Raw genomic sequence first — 21648 nt, forward strand, 5'->3', positions numbered from 1 at the left:
GAGCACTACGAGAATTCGGTGAAGAAGCGTGCTTTTGAATTTGATAATCAGGTAATGCTGCTGCAGCCGTCCAAAAGGAACAAGCTTGAGGTTGATTGGGAAGGGCCCGCCAAAGTATTATCGAAGCCTTGCGATACAACTTATGAGGTGCAAGTAGGAAGGCGGCAGAACAAAATTTACAACTTGATGAAACCATGCGTTCAACATCAAGCGGTCGTAAATCTGCTGTTGAATGCTGCAGAGGAAGAGGGAGAAGAAATTTTGAGTTCTAGTGAGGTAATTGAAGGGGGATCGAAAGTAATCCAGGAGCAGATAAACCTAGAGCCTAGCTTCAGTGAAGAAGGACCTGAGAAAGAGGACCTGAGAAAGATTGGTTCCGAGTTTGAAGACGTGTTTTCGGACCGCCCCGGAAACACGAGGGTGATCGAACACGATATCGAGCTAAGCGGTGAGGAGTCAATCCGTAGCAAGCCGTATCGTTGTTCCCCTGTGCAACGTCGAAAGTGTGAGCCGCTCTTGGTGCCGCATAGGTATCGTCGCCTAAAAGTGGCTGGTTACTGAGGTGGAGCATGTTGCTCCACAGCGCAACTTTGACGTTCGCTAAAAAAAAAAGGGGGGGGGGAAAGCTAAACGCTAATGGAGGTGCATTGAGCAGTGCGTTCCAGCTAGTAACTTCTCAACCTTTCGGTTTCTCGCTGGCGATTCGGGGCAAAATTTTGACCTCATCACGACCTGGGCTGAGCGCTCTCGTTCAGAGTGATCTCAAGGGGCCAACTTTATGTGGTATTCTAATTCGTTGCGTTGTTGTAATTGTGAAAAATTCAAGTTCTTACTTTAAGAGTCTTGTGTCCCACCTGTGCCTCTTGATGTAGAGGGAACAAAATTCCGATAAACACGTAGATAGGTATATGTTGTACTATACTTTGTCTGGTGTTCTGTCGGGTGACCGAGGGCACTTGCTTGTGTCGTGTGTTGTCTGTTGTCGAACCGTTCTTAGCAAGTTGCAGAACCATCGACAAGTGCTGAAACCGAAGATGGTCAGAAGAGACGAGCGAAGTTGGCCAGCAAGTTGTGGCGACAAGCCAGTGGAGCTGGGATCCGTCGTCAAAAATGGGATGTGTTCCCGGAACAGTCTGGAGCTGTATTCTCCCCATGGCCCTGGAGGCGAACCTGGAGGGACCTGGCGAACGAGCGCACCTGACATCCGAGCCCCGTGGAAGCGGCTCGTCTTTCCGGTGCATTGTCTGGCGGCGGGGGTGCTGTTATGCCAGCGAGTCCTCGTCAAACGTCCGTGCCTCTGAAAAAGGCAATCTGGGTCAAGGCCAGCCCGCCGTCTGCCTGACGCGAACATCTCAACGGCGTGAACACGCGCGGCGCCTCTCTCGCCCACGTGCATTGAGTCAGCGGCGCACGTGACAGCGAGCCGGCGTTCTCGTGTCTGGTGGTCTGACGCATGGCGCGGCAACCCCATTGGAAGAATCTGCGCTGACGACCAGCGGCGCTTCTGATTGGACATTTTGGTTGGACCCGGTGTAAATAAAAGAAGCCCTGCGGCGCGTCGCGATCGGCAGTCCTAGAGAGAGGAGTCCCCATGTCGGAGGGCCGACATGTGTGTGAGTCAGCGGTCTTAGGCGAAAGGCTGACCTATGTGTTAGAGAGGAGAGCTCGGCTCTTCGAGTCTCTGTCGGCCCCAGTGCCGAAATTGTAACGCCTCTGTATATATGCTGTACATAAACCTTGTTTAACTCACCGTCGTCTCGTCCGCTCGTCTTATCGGCTCTGCGCAGAAGCAGTCGCGAGCTGATAAACATACGCTACCAAACGGCTGGTGACCTTCCCGGCGGAGTTGAAAGCAGTGGCGCCTCCGGGGCCGTGTTGGCGTCGCCGTCTTTCGCAACAGTGGTGGCTTCGGCGGGATCGGTCCGCCTACGCAACACCCCCTTGAAATACACTACCTACACGTATTGCTGGGTAGTCCGTGTCCTGGGTCGATGAGCACCCTTCTATGAGACTCGGTGGTCGCGCCGAAACGCTGTACAGTATAACGCTTTATGATTATTTCCTGAAAGGCGACGCTGCTCCCAGTGCACGCTTGACAACTGGCGAAAATGAGTATACCGCTTGTCACAGGTAGGCAGCTTCACCGAAGTAACGTGCCAGTGGTTAGCGTTGAAGAGCACCTAAGGGTTTCGGTATTGCTAGCTGCGTTATTTATTAGACCAGCTGAATGCGCGCTTTAAAAGGGATCGGCACACCTTGAAGATGCTTTCTTCGCTTCTGCCACAAAAAATTCTCGAATCTGCCACACTGACGAGAGTTTTGCTGACGTGTACTCGAACATTATCTCAACTCCGGCGTTGCAAGTGGAGTTAGCAATATATGGCCTGCCAATTCAGAGCGACAGAAGCGAGAAACGCTGAGCATTTCTGCCACGCAAGCGGTCGCAAATTGCGCGAAGGTATTCTTTCCAAACGTACACCACCTTTTAAAGATTCTGGCAACTCTGCTGATGAGAACTCTCTTTTTCATCCGTGAGATGCTTAAAGTTGTACTTCACAACAAATTGAAGATTATTTGGTACCGCTCTCTGAGCATCCACCGTAAAATACAAGTGCACCCAAAAGACATTATCTCCGTTGTTTAGCGGGAACGTAGATGGATTAAGGTAATTGTGTGTGTAGTACCAACCATAGGCGCCTGCCAAGGAAGAAAGTTAACTGAAGTTGTTCTCGGATTCATGTTTTCTGAACAGTAAAAACACAAGTTGGTAAAGGTCAATTGATAGTGTTTAACACCCCAAAACCACGATGTGATTACGAGAGAAGCCATAGTGGAGCGCTCCAGACATTTCACCACTTTGGTTCTTTAACATGCACCTAAATCAAACTGCATGGTCCCCCCAAATTTTCGCCTACATCAAAAAACGACAGGAATTCGATCCCACTACCTGCGGCAATAGAGCACCATCATCACTGCACCACCTTGACGGAAAGGACGGTTTAGGTAAAATAGGCATGCGCTAATTTTTGTCCAGCTGAAAAGAAGCAAGTTCAACTGTATGAGACATATTGCTTAAAATCCCTTTGACAGCACGGCAGAGTGATTCCGTCCTCTCCCGTTGCATACTCCTTGCTTTTCAGTGGCACCTTTCACTCGCAGACATGGTTCGCGCGTACGAAAGGTGTGAACGGCAATGCAACAACCCAAATTTTCATGTGGCAATTCTCACAAATTTCGGGTAGCATATAGGGCATATATTATGAATGCGCAAGATAATCTTCGTGTTAATTGAAAACAATAAACATCAGTATTCCGCTATGTTGTGCGCCTTTTTGCTGCGTTGGACATTGCTTGCACAGAGTTTTTTTTTTTTTTCATTTCTTGTAAAAAAATTATGCTTGCTGTGTATATTGCTAGTAATTTCACGTGATAGCATGCCCACCGATGTTTCTTCATTCTGTGCATTCTTTGTCGTGCGTCAAGTCGCTAGTTGCCGAAATTGCTCGGTGTGCCCTTCTAGTCATGTAATTGTAATGAAACAAACAGATGAAGCAAATCACTATATATAATTTGTCGTATATTTTTTCAGCTTTGTGTTCCTTATTCTTGTGCTGTTTGCCACCGTGCTCGATAATAAAGCTTCTGCTCACTATAACTGCCCACACTGCATTTCTCATTACACGCCTTTAGGTTTATGATCACCATATTTTTATTTGTCAACCTAAGTTACAAGATGAGTATTTAAGTAGGCTTTTCCCAGGCTGTGATTGACCCGCGAGTTCGCCTGTGTTGCACCTTCGTCACTAGACAACACTTCTGAGTGCCTTTAGCACTCGGAAGCACCATTTAGCACCCATTGGAGCATAGTAAAGATATGTATATGTTTATCGTACACTCGCATACAAGCCAAATTAGGTGTATGAACCGAATATTGTGTCACGCGCGCGCGCGTGTGTGTTCAGATGCTAACAGAACGTGCGAAAGTTCAACAGAAATGTTAATGATTGATTGATTTGTGGGGTTTAACGTCCCAAAACCACCATTTGATTATGAGAGACGCCGTAGTGGAGGGCTCCGGAAATTTTGACCACCTGAACAGAAATGTTATTCTCAGGCCTGAGTATACCTTAGCACACGTACGAAGATTCACATTGTAATATGCTTGAACGTGGCCAATCAGTCCTACAAACTTTCTCTAGATTTTTTTTTTCATTAGAGCGAACCTCGATCTGCTATTGAAAATGGTCGTAGTGATCGACTCCGGCGAGATCTGCTCCCGCTGGTACAAGCATGACCAGCGCTTCCCGTCACCGAGCCAACTTATAAACACTCGCAGCCAAGATTCCTGCCCAATATCTCAAAGAGTGCTTAGGCCTTGTGAAACACCGCCACACGTTTTTCCGTATGCAGACATCATTCATTGTAAAAGCACCCAGGATTGATATTGTGTATCAGCGCTTAGTATCTATATCGTGTCAGCGCGAAGCGACGAAAAAAAAAAAAAATAAGTTGGGTAAGTGGCAGGGGGAGGGAAGGGGTGTTGGACGAAAAATTTCATTGAAAGATTGGACCCCCCCCCCCCTTTTTCTGGCTACGCCACCGTGCAGATCTCCCCTGTGGCCGAACGTGCGGTTTTTGTCACCCAAAGCACGTTCGAGGGATCGACATTTCTTTCTTTTCCTTTTTTGCGCATAAGGGCTGACGGATTTCTGAGGATCTCCATCAGACGTACGTATGTACAAAACAAGCATACCAGTGGATGTCCACCGAATTTTTGTGGGCCATTGGGCCTAACTCTGTCCCGTTGAAAAGCACCACCCCACCTACGCACATCTCTGTTTATTTCCACTACCTCAAAGCCTTTCTCTCGACTCATCTGCCATATCTTTTTGTTTGCGTCGATAACCGCTCTTTGCACGTAGGCGACACGCACCGGCACCTCCGGTATTGTGCATATCACTACCTGTACCTGAGGGGAAATAACGCGCATGTCATCGACCCCTTTCGCCAATGTGGTCATTAGTCCTGCCAATTCTTCATTCAAGACATCGTTTAGACCTCCCGCAATCATTACGAGGCTTCGTCCATTAGCTTTAGTTGCGACTTTTGCGCTCGCTTGCCTCATCACTGCTTCCAGCTTACGACCTAGAAACGTCCCTTCTGAAACTTTCTTGTCGCCTCTTACCCTCTCTTTGATTGCTTCTGCGCATCGATTTCAATTTGATTTTCACGGCGATTATCACTTTTTGCTGCGATTTTTCTGCTTGACTATCGCGCACCTGGAGGTTACTCGCGCTTGTGATGCCAGTTGCCTGGTCTCCTCCCCCCACTACTTTGCCGATGTTGGGTCTTGTGACCATTGAACCGGTTGAACTTCTTTTTTCCAAACCTGTTTTTTTTTTCTTTCTTCTCCGGCCTTCTGAGTGCCGGCGCTCTACCGCTCTCGCCATCAGCCGCTCCTTTGTTCACCTTCGCTAGTGTCTCCTCAGCTGACCAAAGCCTTTCTCCCAAAGCCCTCGTTTTTTCTCGCTCTGTCGCCAAGGCAGTCTACAGCTCGGCGATTCTCATTAGCAGTTCACCCTAGGCAACCATCATTTTCACCATTTTTTTCACCTCACATTGCCTACACTTGGCGTCAGCCTCTTCTGCACTCATGCCCGCACTAGCCTCCATTATCAAACCACCCCGCATTCTAAACAGTTTAGTCTTTTTAACCGTGTCTTTTTGACACTAATTGTCTTGCTGAATTGTCTCACTCGAAAATTACAAAACGCGGCGTACGACGAACTTTGCCCTAAGCAAAAAAAGTCTAAGCTCTACTACAAAAATTTACGCGTTTTGTGTGCGTGCACCCCGCCCCCCCCCCCCCCCCCGACGGGGTGGCAGGAGAGAAAGAACACACTAACAAGAAAAATACCAGGTGACTGACCCCCTCAAAAGCCCTACAATGTAACAAGTGCTATAAAGGTTTACGCTGCTGCCTTATAAATTATAAAAGCAAGCTCGAAACATACAAAAACACTTATCTGCACAGTCGATCAGAAGCCCTCGCAAAACACGTCCATCCGCCATGCCAGTCCGCACAAATAGCCTTGTCCCACATTACAACGCTACTTGTGACAGTCGAGTGCAAACAACATTACTTAATTTGCAACCAAATCAAAACCTGACACTTTAGTAAAAATAAACTACTCTGTTCTTAAGACTATAACCATTTGAATGTTGCAGTAAAATGATAAATCTGCCAGCAATGATGATCAATATATTTGACAACAGTGTCTTCAGTCCCGCATTCACTTACACATTCAATGCCCTTCCAGTTTCTTGCGTCTTTCGAGCAGCCTACAATGACACTACCAAAACAGACATGTGGGCGAAAATGGCAGGTGTCATAAGCGTTGCACCACAGACTTGTCACAAGACTCTTGTGTTATATAAACATTTTATTGTATAAATATGGATATCTACACTAGAAATATGACAAACAGAAGAACATGAAATGGTATGGACAAGAACTCTATCAATGAATGCTGCTGTCACACTAAGGTCACTCAAGCAAATGAAGAGAGAACAATGAACGATAAAACAAGAGGCCATCCCGTTGCACATGAGACCAAATAATTTGCCAAACAAGACAAGGAGCATGAAAACAGGAAAGGAAAAAAAAAAACGCATGAGGAGAGGGAACAGTTCCCTGTTGTGCTTCCCTTCTCTGTGCTGGTTTGAAACAAAAAAAAAAGAGGATGTTTCGTTGCAATGTTCCCCACCATCACCAGATCAAAAAGCTGTGCTTTATGCATATAGGAACTGTTTGATATGACGTACGCTGCACAACTCTGCCTTTGCGAAACTTGTGTTTTTTAACCCACTAAGAAAGGAGCAGGAACCCCATGCTCCCAAGCTAAGGTAAGAGAATCAGCACTTCATTCTGTTCACACTTTTTAAAAGTGAAACAAGAAAAAATGCACAGGAAAGCACTGCATAACAACAGTGTATCAACACGACTAAATTTTAAAACAAAGCCGTTTGATCACCTAGTATATCTGCTGATGGCAGAAATGCCAAAATGTGCCACACCAGGTCTGAATTGGGTGACCGCCCGTTGACATCAAAAGCACACAATGGCTGAATGTAACTACACATCTACAATTTGTCACTTCTAGTGGTTTTAAAGCTGTTAGCTTCAAACATCCTGTAATGCGAACTAAGCGAAGTAGAAAAAAAAAAATCGGGCAGCTTCCTAAAAAGCTTACTTGCAATGACTTTCCAGCTGAGAAAGAGAAGCACTTCTAATTGCTTCAAATGTACTCTCTTCAGCCCTTATGCCATCTTTGCAGTGCTGCAGAGACTGACACAGACTACAATGACAGCACTTATACAAGTTTCAAGGGCTTCCGTTAACTAATTACAGAACATAAAAAAGGGCGAAAATTCAAGCTCCTAATAAAATGGCCTGCCAAACGACATGTTTAGACAGAACACTTAACAGCTCAGCTTAGAACTCATTTTGTGTGCAGTGACTCCAGTCTTTCAATGCACACTGCACAACTTCAATCTCCATTTGAATATTTTTACACTTAGCCTAGTTTTCAAATTTTTAGTAAGTTCACAAGCTAAGCAATATTGCTGGCAAAAACAGCTGCCCATATAAAGATAATAAAATATGCAGTGAAGCTGAAAATGAGACTTTTTCTGTATATTATATATGAAGTGAGACCTGTACAAGTGACATGAACCGGACGACATCTAAGCAAGCATCTAATGATGTAACAGGGGCATGTTTAAATACAAGTTATTTTCACAGTACAAGGAGGCATTAGGGCTGGTAGGAGCACTTTTGCATGTGAGCATCTAGCAGTTGCTGACATGGACTTCCAAGCTGTGTTCCGCATTGTAAGCACTTTACAATATGTACAAGTTGTGAAAACAAAAATAAGGTGAATAAAGTGTCTGTATGCACATGTGCTTTGTGAGGGAAGACAAAAAGAATCCTGTGAAAGCAGGCTGCCATGTAGCAAAGTCATGCTTGTCTCCACCTGGCGGGTTGCAATGGCCTTCTGATTTACATGAGTTCAGGCTGCTTGCACAAGCTACTAAACGGACAAGTGCCATCTTTATGCTGCTTCAATAGCAGCAAAATGCTGGATGCCCATGTTGTTTGCCATATCATGCCAATCGTCCACTGTTCTATTTTGCTACCTCATTTTGTTTTTTCCGTAGTATTACAGTTGAACCCCTTTATAAGAGGCATGCTCTGAACAGCAGTTCTTGACCTTTATATGAGAGGTCTATTATAAGCATGGTAGCATGTATGCATTTTCCCATCAACTCGTATTTCACTGTAGGCACACTGGTGTCTCTTATATCAATGTCTCCTATAAAGAGGTTCGACTGTACTTTGTTTTCGAGTTTATGCAGCAAAGAGAAAGTGAAGAATGAAAAACAAAATGACCACCAGATTTGGTTGTTTTCATTTCCAAGACAGGGCAACATGTTATGCTTGTGTAACCCAACCATCTTCTTTTTCCACCTTTTATCCACTACCTTCATCCTCCCAATAAAAGTCTCAAAAGATCTCCTCAGCAACACTTTCAATCAAGCTTCAATATTCAAACATTAAAAGAATTTGACATTCAAGAATAATCCTATATAGGAAGTTTTCGTTGCTGTGGTCTATCAGAAAGCTAGGCATAAATACCTAGCTCCTTTACAGTAGGCTATGTCATTGCAACAGTGGCAGCCATCACATACACTTGGCAATTTTTAAGGTGCACGTTTTCTATGATGCATATATTTATTTGTCACTAGGCTACAAAAAACTGAATTGTGTCACTACCTACACTGCTTTGGAGCACAACACAGGACACTGCACCCTCCCGGCTGAAATACACACGAGTTTTTTGCCCTGTGCTGGACAATATATACAGGGAGAGTACAACTACTGTGAGACAAGAGAGGAACACTTCATGTGCTTTGCATGCTGTGCACGTTCTGAGGTATAACAGGTCTGGGGAGGGCTTCCCCTGGCAGCAATGAAAAAAACAAGTTTAAAGTGAAAATGCTACATCTAGGTAGACATGAAATCTTTTTAGATCTCCATAATAGAATAGCTCAGAAGCAAAGCTGAAAAGCACGACACTTATTTTGACTAACATTCATAATTTACGATGCAATGCGGATGCATTCTCTAAGCAGCTTAAAAACATAGGATCAAGTGATTGTCAGTACTGCATGGCAGCAAGACATACGTAACTGAAAGCAAAGAGCTTTTCTGATCTAATGGAAAGTGGCTGCTATGAGACACAATTTTATATCCACAAGAGCTGATATCAAATAGAGCTGGTATAAAGTCTACATATCAATATGCCCTTGTGCGAATTGTGGCTTATAATATGGCAAGCTTACTTCAATTTGCAAGTAGTCTTTTGCACATGCTGCCATTTCATGAAACAAATAAAGGTTGACTCAAGATGTTTTCCAAGACGGTTGTTAAAGAACAAACTAGGGAACAATAATTTTTTGTCCACTAGTATGGGTGTCATGCTTAACTAATGACAAGATGACAAGTACTCAAATTTCTCAGATACTAAAAGTGCCTGTATACTGAGCACAAGCATAGTTTTAGCCAGACGTTCCCGCTATATTAAATGAAAATTCTCATTTGTTGAAAAGTCTCATTTGTTGTTCCAGTACCACACTGCTGCCCTGATAATCAAGCATCTGCTATAAGCCAACTTCTGAAGTTGCAGAGTGCCTTCCTGAACCTAATAGCCATTACACTGCCCATGTCCACAAAAAGGCAACAATGACAACCAAAAGCATTCGGTTGCAGTCCCGACTGGCTAAAGGTGCTGATGTCTGAATAATTCCCCATGCCATAAAAAAATAAGGACAACATTTTGCCTTAGAAGAATCAGGTACTTGGACAAATTAAGTACTAGAGAACAAGATTATAAAACATAAGGTTTCAAATATCACAAATTCATGGTTAAGGAGCAACAAATGATCAAAGAATCATCCAGCAATTATAACGTGATGTGTGGCAGCCATGACAAAGAAAAGATACTAGCAGCCTGCTTGAAAAAATCAGTTGCTAGGTTTACACAAGACATTCAATGTATATGGTAACTACCTTTACAGCAACTGGCAGGAAAGGATTGATACAAGATTGAAATTGCACTGAACACCAGTGCGATGAACACCAACTGGACACTCAGTACTTCAGGTGTAGTTTACTAGCGCACGAGCGGATTACTGAAGAAATTTGCAAACAGCTTGGTAGCTTAGCAATCTTTCAGATTCCTGTTGTACCTTTCATGTAAAATTTTATTTACTTCAAAACTGCAAAACAAACAGGCCTCTACACCACATACCCCCTTCTCAACAGCAGGGTGGCCACCTGGAGTGTGCTCTGGTTTGCCACCGCGCCTTTCATTTATTCCTTCCTTCATTTGTCTTAAAGGGACCCTGAATCACTTTTCTCAGTAACCATGAAATTAATTCACTGGAAAAGTGTATTACCTTACATATTCAATGCTGCAAAAATTTTAAGAATCCGTTCAGTACAAGCGGAGTAGCAACAATTTGTCACACGCTGCAATCGCATTCTCTCTTTTCTCGTCCCAACGAAACTATTGGAAGTTAAGCAGGGAGATACAGGAGGGCCAAACAAAAACGTCACTTGCGCCTCGTGACCTTAAGCACTTTTTTCTTCTTCGGATACGCAAATTTTTCAGTGCGATTGCGCGCGTGTTGACAAGTGACAGCCTTTTGCGGCGCAACCGAGCGCGCCATGTTCAAATCAGCTAATGGCTGATAGATGGGCTTAATACGAGTGATTTTTGGGCTTGTTCTGCAATTTGTCGAGAGAAGAGAAAGCTACTTTTAGCTGACTGATAATTTATTGTAAATTCCAGGCCACGTGCTGCGCTATATTATTTGGCTCACATGTTGTCGACAGCCTCTACAACCGATCGGCAGCATTTTCTGACCATGCTTAAAAAGTGTTGCATAGCCTCTTTAACAAGCAACAACAAACTCCCCCCCGAATTTCCCGAAAGTAAATGAATATTTGGGCTATAATAAATGTGACGATGAAATAGCCACAACAGCTGAAGAATGAATAAAATATTCTTCACCAGTCTTTACTGCAGCCAAATGCCTAACCCGGGAAACTGCAAGTGGGAGCCTACATGAAGTGCACATATGCCAGTGCTGTGAAAACACCGACGTGCAAGATGTGCTGGTGGTAACATGTAGTGGCGACTATGCCCCCACAAAAACAAGGAGGCTGCAGCACATACAGGCTCACACTTAAAATAAATATTACATATATATTTATATATTTATTTATAATATATATAATTTGTGTATGTATATATCCTCAAGGGCTGAAGAAAGCAAACAACTAGCAAAGGAGACACAAAGAAAAAAAAACCACAGTCTGTACAACATTCAGGAACACAACTCTCACATGCATACACAACATACCAGGATTTTTTCGAGGAATTTGAAGAATAAGACACAAAGAATGTGCCATTAAAACTATATACACAAGGTCACAGCAGTGTTTTGACCGTTAATGTTGCCGTCAGATGTAGTGCAAGTGAGGAGCTGTGGGCTGCTTTTTTCCCACAGCGAGATGGTCGGTTGCATACTGGGCATTCACATTACAGCTGCGCCACCAGTTCTTGCAGAACCTGCTTCAGGTAATGCCACCAGTAATGACGGTCTTCTGTACAAAATGAGGTAATGGTGGCAACGAATCGATGTTCTGGCTGTGCAGAGCACTTCAAAAGCCGAGATTTCTAGCTAGCATTGCAAAACACACAAATGACACTTGCTTTGAGATGGCTGGCCTGTTCATTCAGCACCGTGGACAGTAGGACGCAAGCATCCAGACACGGTGGCCCCGAAATGTGTTAGGGCACCTTTCTATATCAAGAGCACGAGCCCACTCGATCTAGTGCGAACTGCTTTCTCTCAAGGTAGTCAAGATAGTGCAAGAAAATTTGATGCTCACAAGTAATCTCTGTTATGTAGTCACTTCTTGCATTGGACAGACTACTTTCTGCTTTCCACATCACCTCCACAAATCTGAACTAATTGCAAATATGCAAAGACTCCAAATGAAAATTCTGAAATGACCCAAGAAAACTTTTGATGGTTTTGTTATCGTTGAACAACCAGCCATACACTCACGCAATCACAAGTGCTTCAATGTTCAGCTTGCTATGAATATCTGAATGTCTGATCCCTGCTTCCCTATCTTTGGTGTTCTGATGCCCAGTCTTCTAGGTGCTTGCTGGTGTGACGGTCGGTAGAATCACACAGTGAATGTCACAGCTGCATCAGTTTCAAACTGCATCACAATATGCTGCAAACCACAAAGCCAGATGTCTCCCACAAGATGTTTCTGTCGTGTTGGCTCTGTTTGGATGCACAAAATAGTTCCATCACACCAGTCAAGGTTCAAACAAAGCAAGGAGATCGTCATTAGCTGGAGTGCTCCCAGATGCAGTTGAACTTGAAGTTGGGCCAGTATGGCTACTGCCTGTGCTACCAGCACCACCTCCTAGGTCAGGTGGGTCAAGGTATGACAGAAGCTCCATGGCATCAACACAGCTCTCCGGAAGCAGCTGCACAAACGAAACAGAATTAGGTGAGACCCATGAAATCTTAAATCAGCACAAACACCAATATACTAGAGCAAAGCAGAAGTTTTCTATGATTTTATCACACAGTTGCTATTTTGAAGCACAGCGAAAGCAGCAGCTTTATTACTTGCAAATGTATCAAAATTGTGCTCGCTACATTTCCTCCATTGAAATCATAAGTTCGACCATTTTACGCAGCACACTAAGTCCAATGGCATGACGAGCAACAAATGCCATCAGTCCCTTCCATGCCACGAGCCACCCGCCATGGAAGGAAGTGAAAGCCTTTGCAATTTTACAACGTTCGCAAGGAGTAAAGCTGCTGCTTTTACCGAGCTTTGAAGGCCACTGAAATAGAACTTGGGTGAATAAATAAAAGTGTACATAAAGATTTCTTGAACTGTGCACCTTCTTTTTCTTGATGTATATATACAGCCACATCGGAAAGGTCACTAAAATTTACATGCACAACTACCGTATTTACTCGCGTAATCCTTGCACTCGCATAATTCTCACACCCCCCATATCGCCTAACAAAAATACGTTTTTTTTTTTTTTCGAGTAATTATCACACCCCCAAAAACAGCCACAATAATGTCGTCTGCTCGTTCCAGCCACTGATGATGATAGCGCGCACCATTTGGCGCCATCTCTTAAGGGGAGACGCTCCTCGAAAGCACTTTTTTTTTGTTATTCAACTTAGAGCTTCAGAAATTGGACTACTGATGCAGTTTTTCCTCCTGATTCCAAATCTGTAATCAGTTTTTACATAAGTGCAATAGTTTGGGAGTTGTGTTTCAAGTAATGGTGAAACTTGATAAGTTTTCCGGGAACTTTCGCGCATACTAAATGTTCATGCAGAGAGTTGTTCAATGGCTCCTTTTGCTCCCTATTAGCCATAGAGTGCCGATATCTAGCTAGAAATTGTGCTCCAACTTTGAAACTATGAAAAAAACATCTGTGTAGCAAACTACCCTTTTTTTTCCACTCGACCACCATTAAATTTATTAATAGATATTTACAGCTGATAGGTTGTGCTGATTCAAGTAGATATCGGCACCCTACGCACTCTCCTCAATGTGTGTGCCAAATTTCGTCGTCGTATGACCATTCTAAGTGCCCGAAACACTTCCCGCAAAAAATGCAAATTGGCCAAAATTGCGAAATGAGAAAAACGCGTTTGAAAGTTTGAAAGTCTGTATTTACAAAAATGAAAAACGCAGTAGCACGAAACTTGTGCTGAACACATACACACATGTCCAGAGGGAATATCAGTTGTCTAAAACTCTCCAGCACCGTAGGTTTTCCCTTCCCGGCTGGTGCGGCAGGACTCCTCCACCCGGGCCCTCTTGGCTGCACTGCGACGGTGTGCCCTCGCCTCAGCGGTTTGACGCACATTCATCTTGTGCATGCGCATGCTGTCTCGGCGGTCGCTGAGGGTAACCAGGGCCTCCGAAGGAAGCACCCCAAGCTCTTCCAGCACCTTTTCAAAGCTCGCGTGGCCCCGGTTGAACCACAGGACTGCAATGGCTGTGGCTGTTTCCACAGCAGTCCGGGAAGCAAACCGGGTCTTTGGACACAGCAGCCATATTTTGCTGTTCAGGGACTCGGCCGCGTTCTGTGTCTTGCCGTGGAGGCACCGGGCAAGCAGCTTCGCATCTGTGAGACGCTTGTAGATTGGGAGGACTGCCAAACCCTGGGCCTTGGTCAGGAGGGGGGTGTGGCACGGTGCAGGCTGGCCCTGCGCCTCAGCACGTCGGTGCTTGCACCACGAGTCTGGGCCTGCAGGACAGAACTTGTGACTTCCAGCACCGTCTGTTGAGCACGAGTGCAAACATGAGGCCCATATGGCAGTGTACATCTTGTGGACATTTCCCCGATTGTTCACAATGGCCACCTGAAAGTAAGTTTGAAGCTTCTGGATGGTGGTCTCCTTCAGCTTCTCCCCTCGTGGAAGTGGCGTTGGCAGCTTCCGCAGGCCGGTGCCCAGACGTTTCGCCACGTGGTTGGTGCACTCCTCTTTTTCAATTGGAGTGTCAGGGTACACGTTGGCATCACAGACCCCGTTGTAGGCCTTGCTGTCTCCATCGCTTAGGAAGATGGTGAACCGCAGGGGTGTCTCATAGTCCACAGTCCTCTGCCAAATGCGCACTGCAGCTTCGGCCTCCATGGCATGCGAAGAACAGTCGCAATTCTTCTCACAAACGGGATGATGAAACGCCTGCCATGTTTCTTCATCGCCTCCCATGTCGTTATGCAAACTGCACGCCAGGCAGAAGTTGGAAAGCACTTCATAGTCCAGGCACAAACCAGTGTCCAAGGACACTACAGTTCCCACACCATTGTGGCTTTTGTGGCCTCTTTTTTGCCATGTGCCGTCAAACATGACTGGCACGTCACTGTTACCAGCCACCTCTTTGGTGACGCTGCGTGCCCTTTGCATGTTTTCACAGACAGCCTTCACTGCCGCACTGTGAATCTTTTTGCCGATAGCATGGAAGGTCTTATGGTGCATAGGGTTTGGCAATCCAACTACTGCACAAAATCGTGAAAGTTGCTCATGCCCGATACCGACGGCACGCGCTGCAAGCACCACTTTCAGGTTCACGGCAAAGGCGTCACGCGAACTCCCGCTGTCGTAGCTTCTGCTTGCACCGCGGCCGCCATCTGACGCGACCCGCTTCGACGAGTACGCGGACGAAAGGATGCTCTCCGAGCACTCCGCATTCTCGCAGTGTAGCTCCAGAAACGCCGAAAGGCCTTTCCGCTTTTTATTCGGTGCCCGAACTGCGAGTTTACTCTCGTGACAAACGGGGCATGCCGCGCCTGCGACGACGGCCGTCAATGCACCCAACTCGCACAGCACTACGCTTTCGGCACGATCGGCATTCGGCCTGACGTCGTTTTCGAATAACGCGATCTTTTTCTGCGATGCACTCACAAAATTCACTGCAGCGTTGATCTCGTCGTCGCAGTTGCCATGGTCGACGTTGCCGTGGTCGATGTTAGGCCTACCGGCCGCTGGCCCGTCGCGGACATTTTCGTTGGCGGTGGCTTTCTTGTACGTCCTCCGCCGCTTCCCTCTGAACTTGTTATTACTTCTGTATTTCCGATGGTCGGCAACGGCCTTTTTCGGGCTTGCCATCGCACGAAAACAGCGAAAAATAACTCCGGAAAACAGTGAAGCGAACTACGGCAAGAAAACACGGGTGCTGTCAGCCAATGGCGGCCCTGCGTTAGTGGCGCGCGGTTTGAAACGGCGGGAAAAGACTGTTTTTGTTGCTTTTTTTTTAGATTTTTCGTGAACGTACGAGACTTCAAGAACCGGGATCGTGGAGAGTAAGGACAACTCTACACGAGCCAGCGGCCGCAATATGGCGGACAGCTCTCTTCGCGGCCCCGCGAGCACGCGAACAGCAGCCCGTTTTGTGTAAATTTCGTGATGCCGCGCGTCACTGCCGCTCACTCAGACGCGTTTTTCACTGACTTCTGATGCTTATTTCGCTGTGATATTTTCAGATGTCAAAATATAATGTATAAAGATGATAAAGCAACAAAAAACAGAAAAGGTGAAATTTGGAAAAAAAATGCGACTTTTCGACCCGCGTCTCCCCTTAAGCATCAAGCGTACTATTATTGCACGAATATTCAATCTAATCTAAGGCAAGGCAAAGCGGCAAGTGCGTGTTGCAGCGTTTTGTATGTTGTGTCGGTAATCTTTTCATGTTATGGGGCGATACTGAAGCGACACGGCTGCTTTGAAGTTGAAAGAGATAGATCATGCACTATACAACGACAACAGGGCCGCCGGTAGGCCCTTCAGAGTCTACAAGTTTTGTGTTCGCCACTGGTGACGGCAGCTGAAAGCCACCAAGACGCGTTGGGCCTGCCGTGCCTAAAACTGGGATTGATGATAAACTTTATTTCTTCAGAAGGACACTGCGGACGATTCTCTTAAATAGCCATCAGCTCGATACTGACGCCCTACGCCTGGCTTTTGAGGGCTCCTGTTGAGCGACAAACGCTACCGCTACGCCCACAACGTCCACAAGCTTTGCGTATGGTATTCTAATTCTCGACTATTTGCTTGCACTTTTTGTGTCTCAAAAAAATCTTGCCTAGTGTTGAACCTGTTCTCTTATTGTTGAGGTAAGTTTTAATTAGTACTTATCAAAGCTAGTTGTTAGTTGCTGGTATGAGAATGCCAATTTGCGGCCACTTTGTTTTTTCTTTCGCTCTGTACGTTTTCGTGGAAAGTTTTCTCCGCGTGATTTTCGTACCCCCTACTTTGCGTCGGTTTTCCGCCAAGAAAAAGTGCGAGGATTATGCGAGCAAATACCGTAATACATTACCTATTCCCTACGGGTGGAGACACTAAAGCGGCATGGTAAGCAAATGTAAAGGCATGAAATGCATCATCAGATCGAGTAGTGTTTTGCAAGATACTAAACACCCACATCTTGCAGGTACAATTTTTTATCATGGTGTTTGTGTGTGTGTGTGTGCACATGCATATGTCTGTGCATATTTGGTGGTAGCAATGATACAGCTAGAGAAAAATGCCCTGCTGCTACTCACATTGAGCCCCTCCTGGCCTTGCCCTTCCCCATCGATCACAGCTGCAGGGTCGAAGCTTAACTCACTGAGGTCAGGAGCCAAGCTGTCTGGCCCACCACTGCCTTCCAAGCCCTGCGGAGGCACACTGGGGGGTCCTCCAGGTGTGTGAGGAGTGTGAGGGGTGTGAGGAGTCTGAGGCCCGTTGCTCCCTACCGACAGGGGAGGCTGCTGCTGCGGCTGCTGCTGCTGTTGTGGAGGGGCCTGAGACTGACTGGATGCTACGGCATTAGTTGCCCCTGATGTACCAGATGTTCCTGGCGCATTGTTCCCGGAGTTCTGAGATCCTGGTCCACCACCAACTGGGTGGCGGCTTGAGGCAGTGCCTTGTGGTGCAGATGCATCTTGGTGGTGGTTTGCCATTGGCATCATTTGCTGTAAAGTGCATTGAGCTGCTGTAACAAACATTCTCCAATACTCTGCAAACATTAAATACTTCCAAAACTTGAAACTGGGAAGGGTTGAATAAATAAGTAAAGTTAAAAATAAGCAGTGTTGACTGTACCATCTTCTCTATAGAGGTACGAACACACTGGCAGTGCCGCGCTCTCTCGCGCGCCGGTCGCGAGACGTCGCTTTTCTCTTTCTCCCGCCGAGCGTCAAAGAATTTCTGTTGCCGACAGAATCGCTCGCTGGGCTACTTTTGCCGCTGCTGCCGGCTCTGGGCAAGCAAACCACCAATGAGCGCCTGCTTTTCCTCCCTTCCCCCTCACATTGGCGGTGCCTCTTCACCCATGCTTTTTTCTTTCTCCATCTGTCGCGGAGAAGACAAGCCGCGAGCCGGCAGCTAGTAGGTGGGTGCACGCGTCTCGACATGTGCATTCTTGTCTCGCTTTTCCCGCGGCGCCTTGGACAGCGCGCCGCTGGCTGCCGAGCGGAGGCACCAACGGGCGGACGCCGCCGCGGCATGCTCCCCGCCAGTGTGTTCATACCTTAACTGATATCTTGGTTTGTTGTAAACATAAAGTGCAATTCTTTCGAGTTTTTTGAGGTTCATACAAATGACAAGGGCAAAATATTACTCCGCAAGTTGTGCTCTACGACCCAATCATTTATGCCCAATTACACAGCCACATGGCGTTTTGATCATACACAAATTTGAGTTGCAGATTATGCCTTCTTGTGACTGGCGCCAAAGCTGATGAGGGAGCGGCGCTCTTTGAATCTTCAAACAAGTAGCCGAACGGCCGGCTGCCTATGCCCGCCAGTTATTGTCCCTCCTAGACGGAGGGTGAGACGTCGTGTCTCCACAACGCTATAAGCGGTTCGGGAGACGACAACGAGTACAGCATCCTACCTGGAAGCGACCGCCGCAGCCGCCGCAAATCGCCCCGCTAAGTAGGCAAGTGGTTCGGTGGACCCTTTGATCTATGCTGTCAGGAGTTTGGGACCCCTCGACCAGCGGCACACACACGACGAGGAAGAGCCCCGCTGGCGGCACCTTGAAAAACAGTGATCACGCCTCAATAGTGGACGTTCACGTGGGCTGTGCATGTTCGTCCCCCTCACCAGTTGTGTGTGACTTGTGATTGGACAGTAACCTATGCACGTGTGTTCCCTGATCTAAGAATCTGGGAAGAACATACTCTTAATATTGAGCCACCCGGCTCATTTGAAGGAGCGCCATGTAGAGGAACGCCAGATTCGAAAGCTCGCAATGTAAGGAAGAGCTCGTCATGTACGAGAGCTCACTTGTATAAAATGTAAATAAACCCTCATCAAGTCTCTCTTCTTCCTGCCTCGACAACTTCCTTCCGAACCTCCGGTGCCTGCAAACTCCGGTTGCAACAACTGGTCAGCAGCGGTGGGATATGACTCAGCGACGGTGAATGACATGGACCGGAGGACAGCCGAAAGCCCTGGTGCAGCGTACGACAACCGCATGTAATGGGGTGAGTGCCTGGCTTTGTGCTTGAGATATATTGATTCTTTTAGCCTAGATTTGTTAAAAGATAGGTATGACCAACAACTGCCTGGCCACTGTAGTTGTAATCTCAGCACAAAGCAGATCTGGATGTTTATCTGAGCAAGTAGGTTAAGGAAACGAAGCTTAGATAATTTTGATAGGAACAAAAGTTTTGCGGGAGTTTCAAGGTTATGTTGCAGGAAATTTTGGGATGTTTTAAAAATTAGTAGAGTGAAACAGGAAACAGGTTAAAGAGGGAGGTTAACCACGTAGTGCTACTTGTGTGCTTAAACTTGTGGTCTCCGCTATGGGATTGGCCAGGCTTCAATTTCTCCAGACCCAGAATTGAAATGCTGGTGGGTTTGTGTTTCGTCACAGCTGAGCCAAAGCAAAGCAGTAGTCATGGACCTCAGGAAATTGACAAGAGAGAACCTGCTGAACCTGTGTTGGGATCTTGACCTAAATTTTGACAATATGCCAGCATCTAAACTAAGTAAAGTAATTCTTGAAAGCAAAAATGAAAAGGCGGAAATCGAGCACTTCCTGAATATGTATTTATTAGATCAGGAAGAGGAAGAGAAAATTGAGCGCAGAAAGGAAGATTACAAGAAGATGCAGGAATCAAATGACGAGCTAGAAAGGATGCATCGTAAAGTGGTGGTATTGCATAAAAGAGGCCAGACGTCTGTAGATGTAGCGCGCGAACGGTGCGATGTAGCAGTGTTGCCATTTAAGGCCGAAGAGAAGGCTACTGGCCGGACATTTGCAGTTGTAGCGCACGAACGGTGCGATGTATTGGCGGTGCCATTTAAGGCCGAAGAGAAGGCTAGTGCCTATAAAGACAGGTTGAGATTCGAACCCGTTCCGAAGAAAAAGAGCTCGTGGTTGAAGCAAGGTGTGAGGGTTCCGTGGTTGTGGAAACGGAGTTAAAATTAACAGAATGTTCCATGAGAATCGAACCTTGCAGCCCTATAGACGATATTGATGAGCGTCAGAGGCGGACGAAAGGCTCCAAAGTTGGCACCAAGGAGTGTGTCAAATGGAGAAAGCGTCCGAAAAACGGAAGCACAGCAATGCTTGCGATCAGCACGAGGACCTTCAAACAGCATGGCGGATTCGCGAGAAAAGGCCCGTTGTCTTCTCTGACTGGCTTGAATCGCTTGCGTCTGAGCGGCCGGACAGTAAGGAAAAGAAAAGCACAATCTACATGGCCGCGGTATAACGATGAACTGATAGGCGATCATCAGGACTGTGCACGTGAGACAGCGGAGGAGCATATCGATGATGAACGTCAGAGTGGGACGAAAGACTCTCAGGTCCGCGCAAAGAAGCGTGCACATAGGAGAAAGCGTCCGAAGGGCAACAGTAAGGCAAAGCTCGCGATGAGCACAACACGTTTGAGTAAGGGCTTCAAACGGCAGATTGAAATCGCGAGAAAAGTGCCGTTGTCATCTCTGACGGGTCTGTATCGTATGCGTCTGAGCCGCCGGAAAAGAAAAGCTCATTATACGCGGCAGTGTTCGATAATAAATTACTAGGCAATAATCAAGACAGTGCGCGTGAAAGAGATAACAGGCATGTGGGTGCTGATGAGCATCAGAGGTGGGCGAAAGGCTTTGTAGACAGCACCAAGAAGCGTGCAAAACAGAGAAAGCATCCTAAAAACAGGCAGGCGAAAATCGTGACACGTTTGAGGAATGTATTCAAATGGCGGAGTGAAACTGCGAGAAAGTCGCCGTATTGCAAGCGTCCGAACAGCCGGAGAGCAAAGAAAGGAGAAAGGCATTGTGCGTGTAAGTGGTCAGACAATAAGAGACCCTTCCATTGTTCTCGCGGCGCATTGGACGAGGTACGGAACACAGAGGTTGGTGGTTTTCGAGAGGTAGCAGGAAGGGACGACGGCAAGTTTGCTTCGAGGAACGTTGCAGGATTAGGTAGCAAGGCAATTCACTTATGCGTGTGTTGTACACCCCGATTTTTGAGAAAATCGTTCCGGTCGCGACCACCACGAGTTCGGCTCAAAGTTGTTGAGAAAAGCTGTTAGCTTCTTAGAAATGTTGACTCAGGACTGTCGAAGAGAATTTTTTGTTTGTTACTTTAGTGGTTTTGTACATAACTAGTTTGAACTTTGTTTTCGTTAGCGCTCTATCGTTTTGTTGCCTATATGCGTTGTATATATATCTATCGGAAAGATAGTGATACGCATTAGAGCGAGGTGCAGGGCTTAAGAGATGAGCTCCTTCAAAATAAGGTGACAGCAGCTGACGGAAAATAGTGTATGGTGTTTCCGTTGCGTGTCATGCCTAGACACAAGGAAATGTCATGTTAGTGTAGCACTAGTTTAATAATCGCTATATTGCAGTTGAGATCGAAGCCATAGAGAAGAGTCTAGCACCTATGAGGGTAACGGCAGGTACCAGAATGAACTGAGTTTGACAACTGCGAATGTTGCTATGCTAAGAGAAGATGCCG

General features: G+C 46.3%; 1 protein-coding gene across 6 annotated transcripts in view; it reads right to left on the reverse strand.

Annotated features, from left to right (window-relative positions):
- Positions 1 to 6425: 6425 nt before the first annotated feature.
- tna (Zinc finger MIZ domain-containing protein tonalli) overlaps positions 6426 to 21648 on the reverse strand; it is a 318898-nt gene continuing 303675 nt past the window's right edge. For all 6 annotated transcript variants that reach the window (XM_075878705.1, XM_075878703.1, XM_075878702.1 and 3 more), the window contains 2 exons: positions 17235 to 17645; positions 6426 to 12638 (listed from right to left, as the gene is read on the reverse strand). In XM_075878705.1, the coding sequence (XP_075734820.1) occupies positions 12465 to 12638; positions 17235 to 17645 (585 nt within the window). In that variant the 3' untranslated portion in view covers positions 6426 to 12464. The remainder of the gene's footprint in view (positions 12639 to 17234; positions 17646 to 21648) is intronic.

The sequence above is a fragment of the Rhipicephalus microplus genome, chromosome X, assembly GCF_043290135.1.
Source record: "Rhipicephalus microplus isolate Deutch F79 chromosome X, USDA_Rmic, whole genome shotgun sequence".
Lineage (NCBI taxonomy): Eukaryota > Metazoa > Arthropoda > Arachnida > Ixodida > Ixodidae > Rhipicephalus > Rhipicephalus microplus.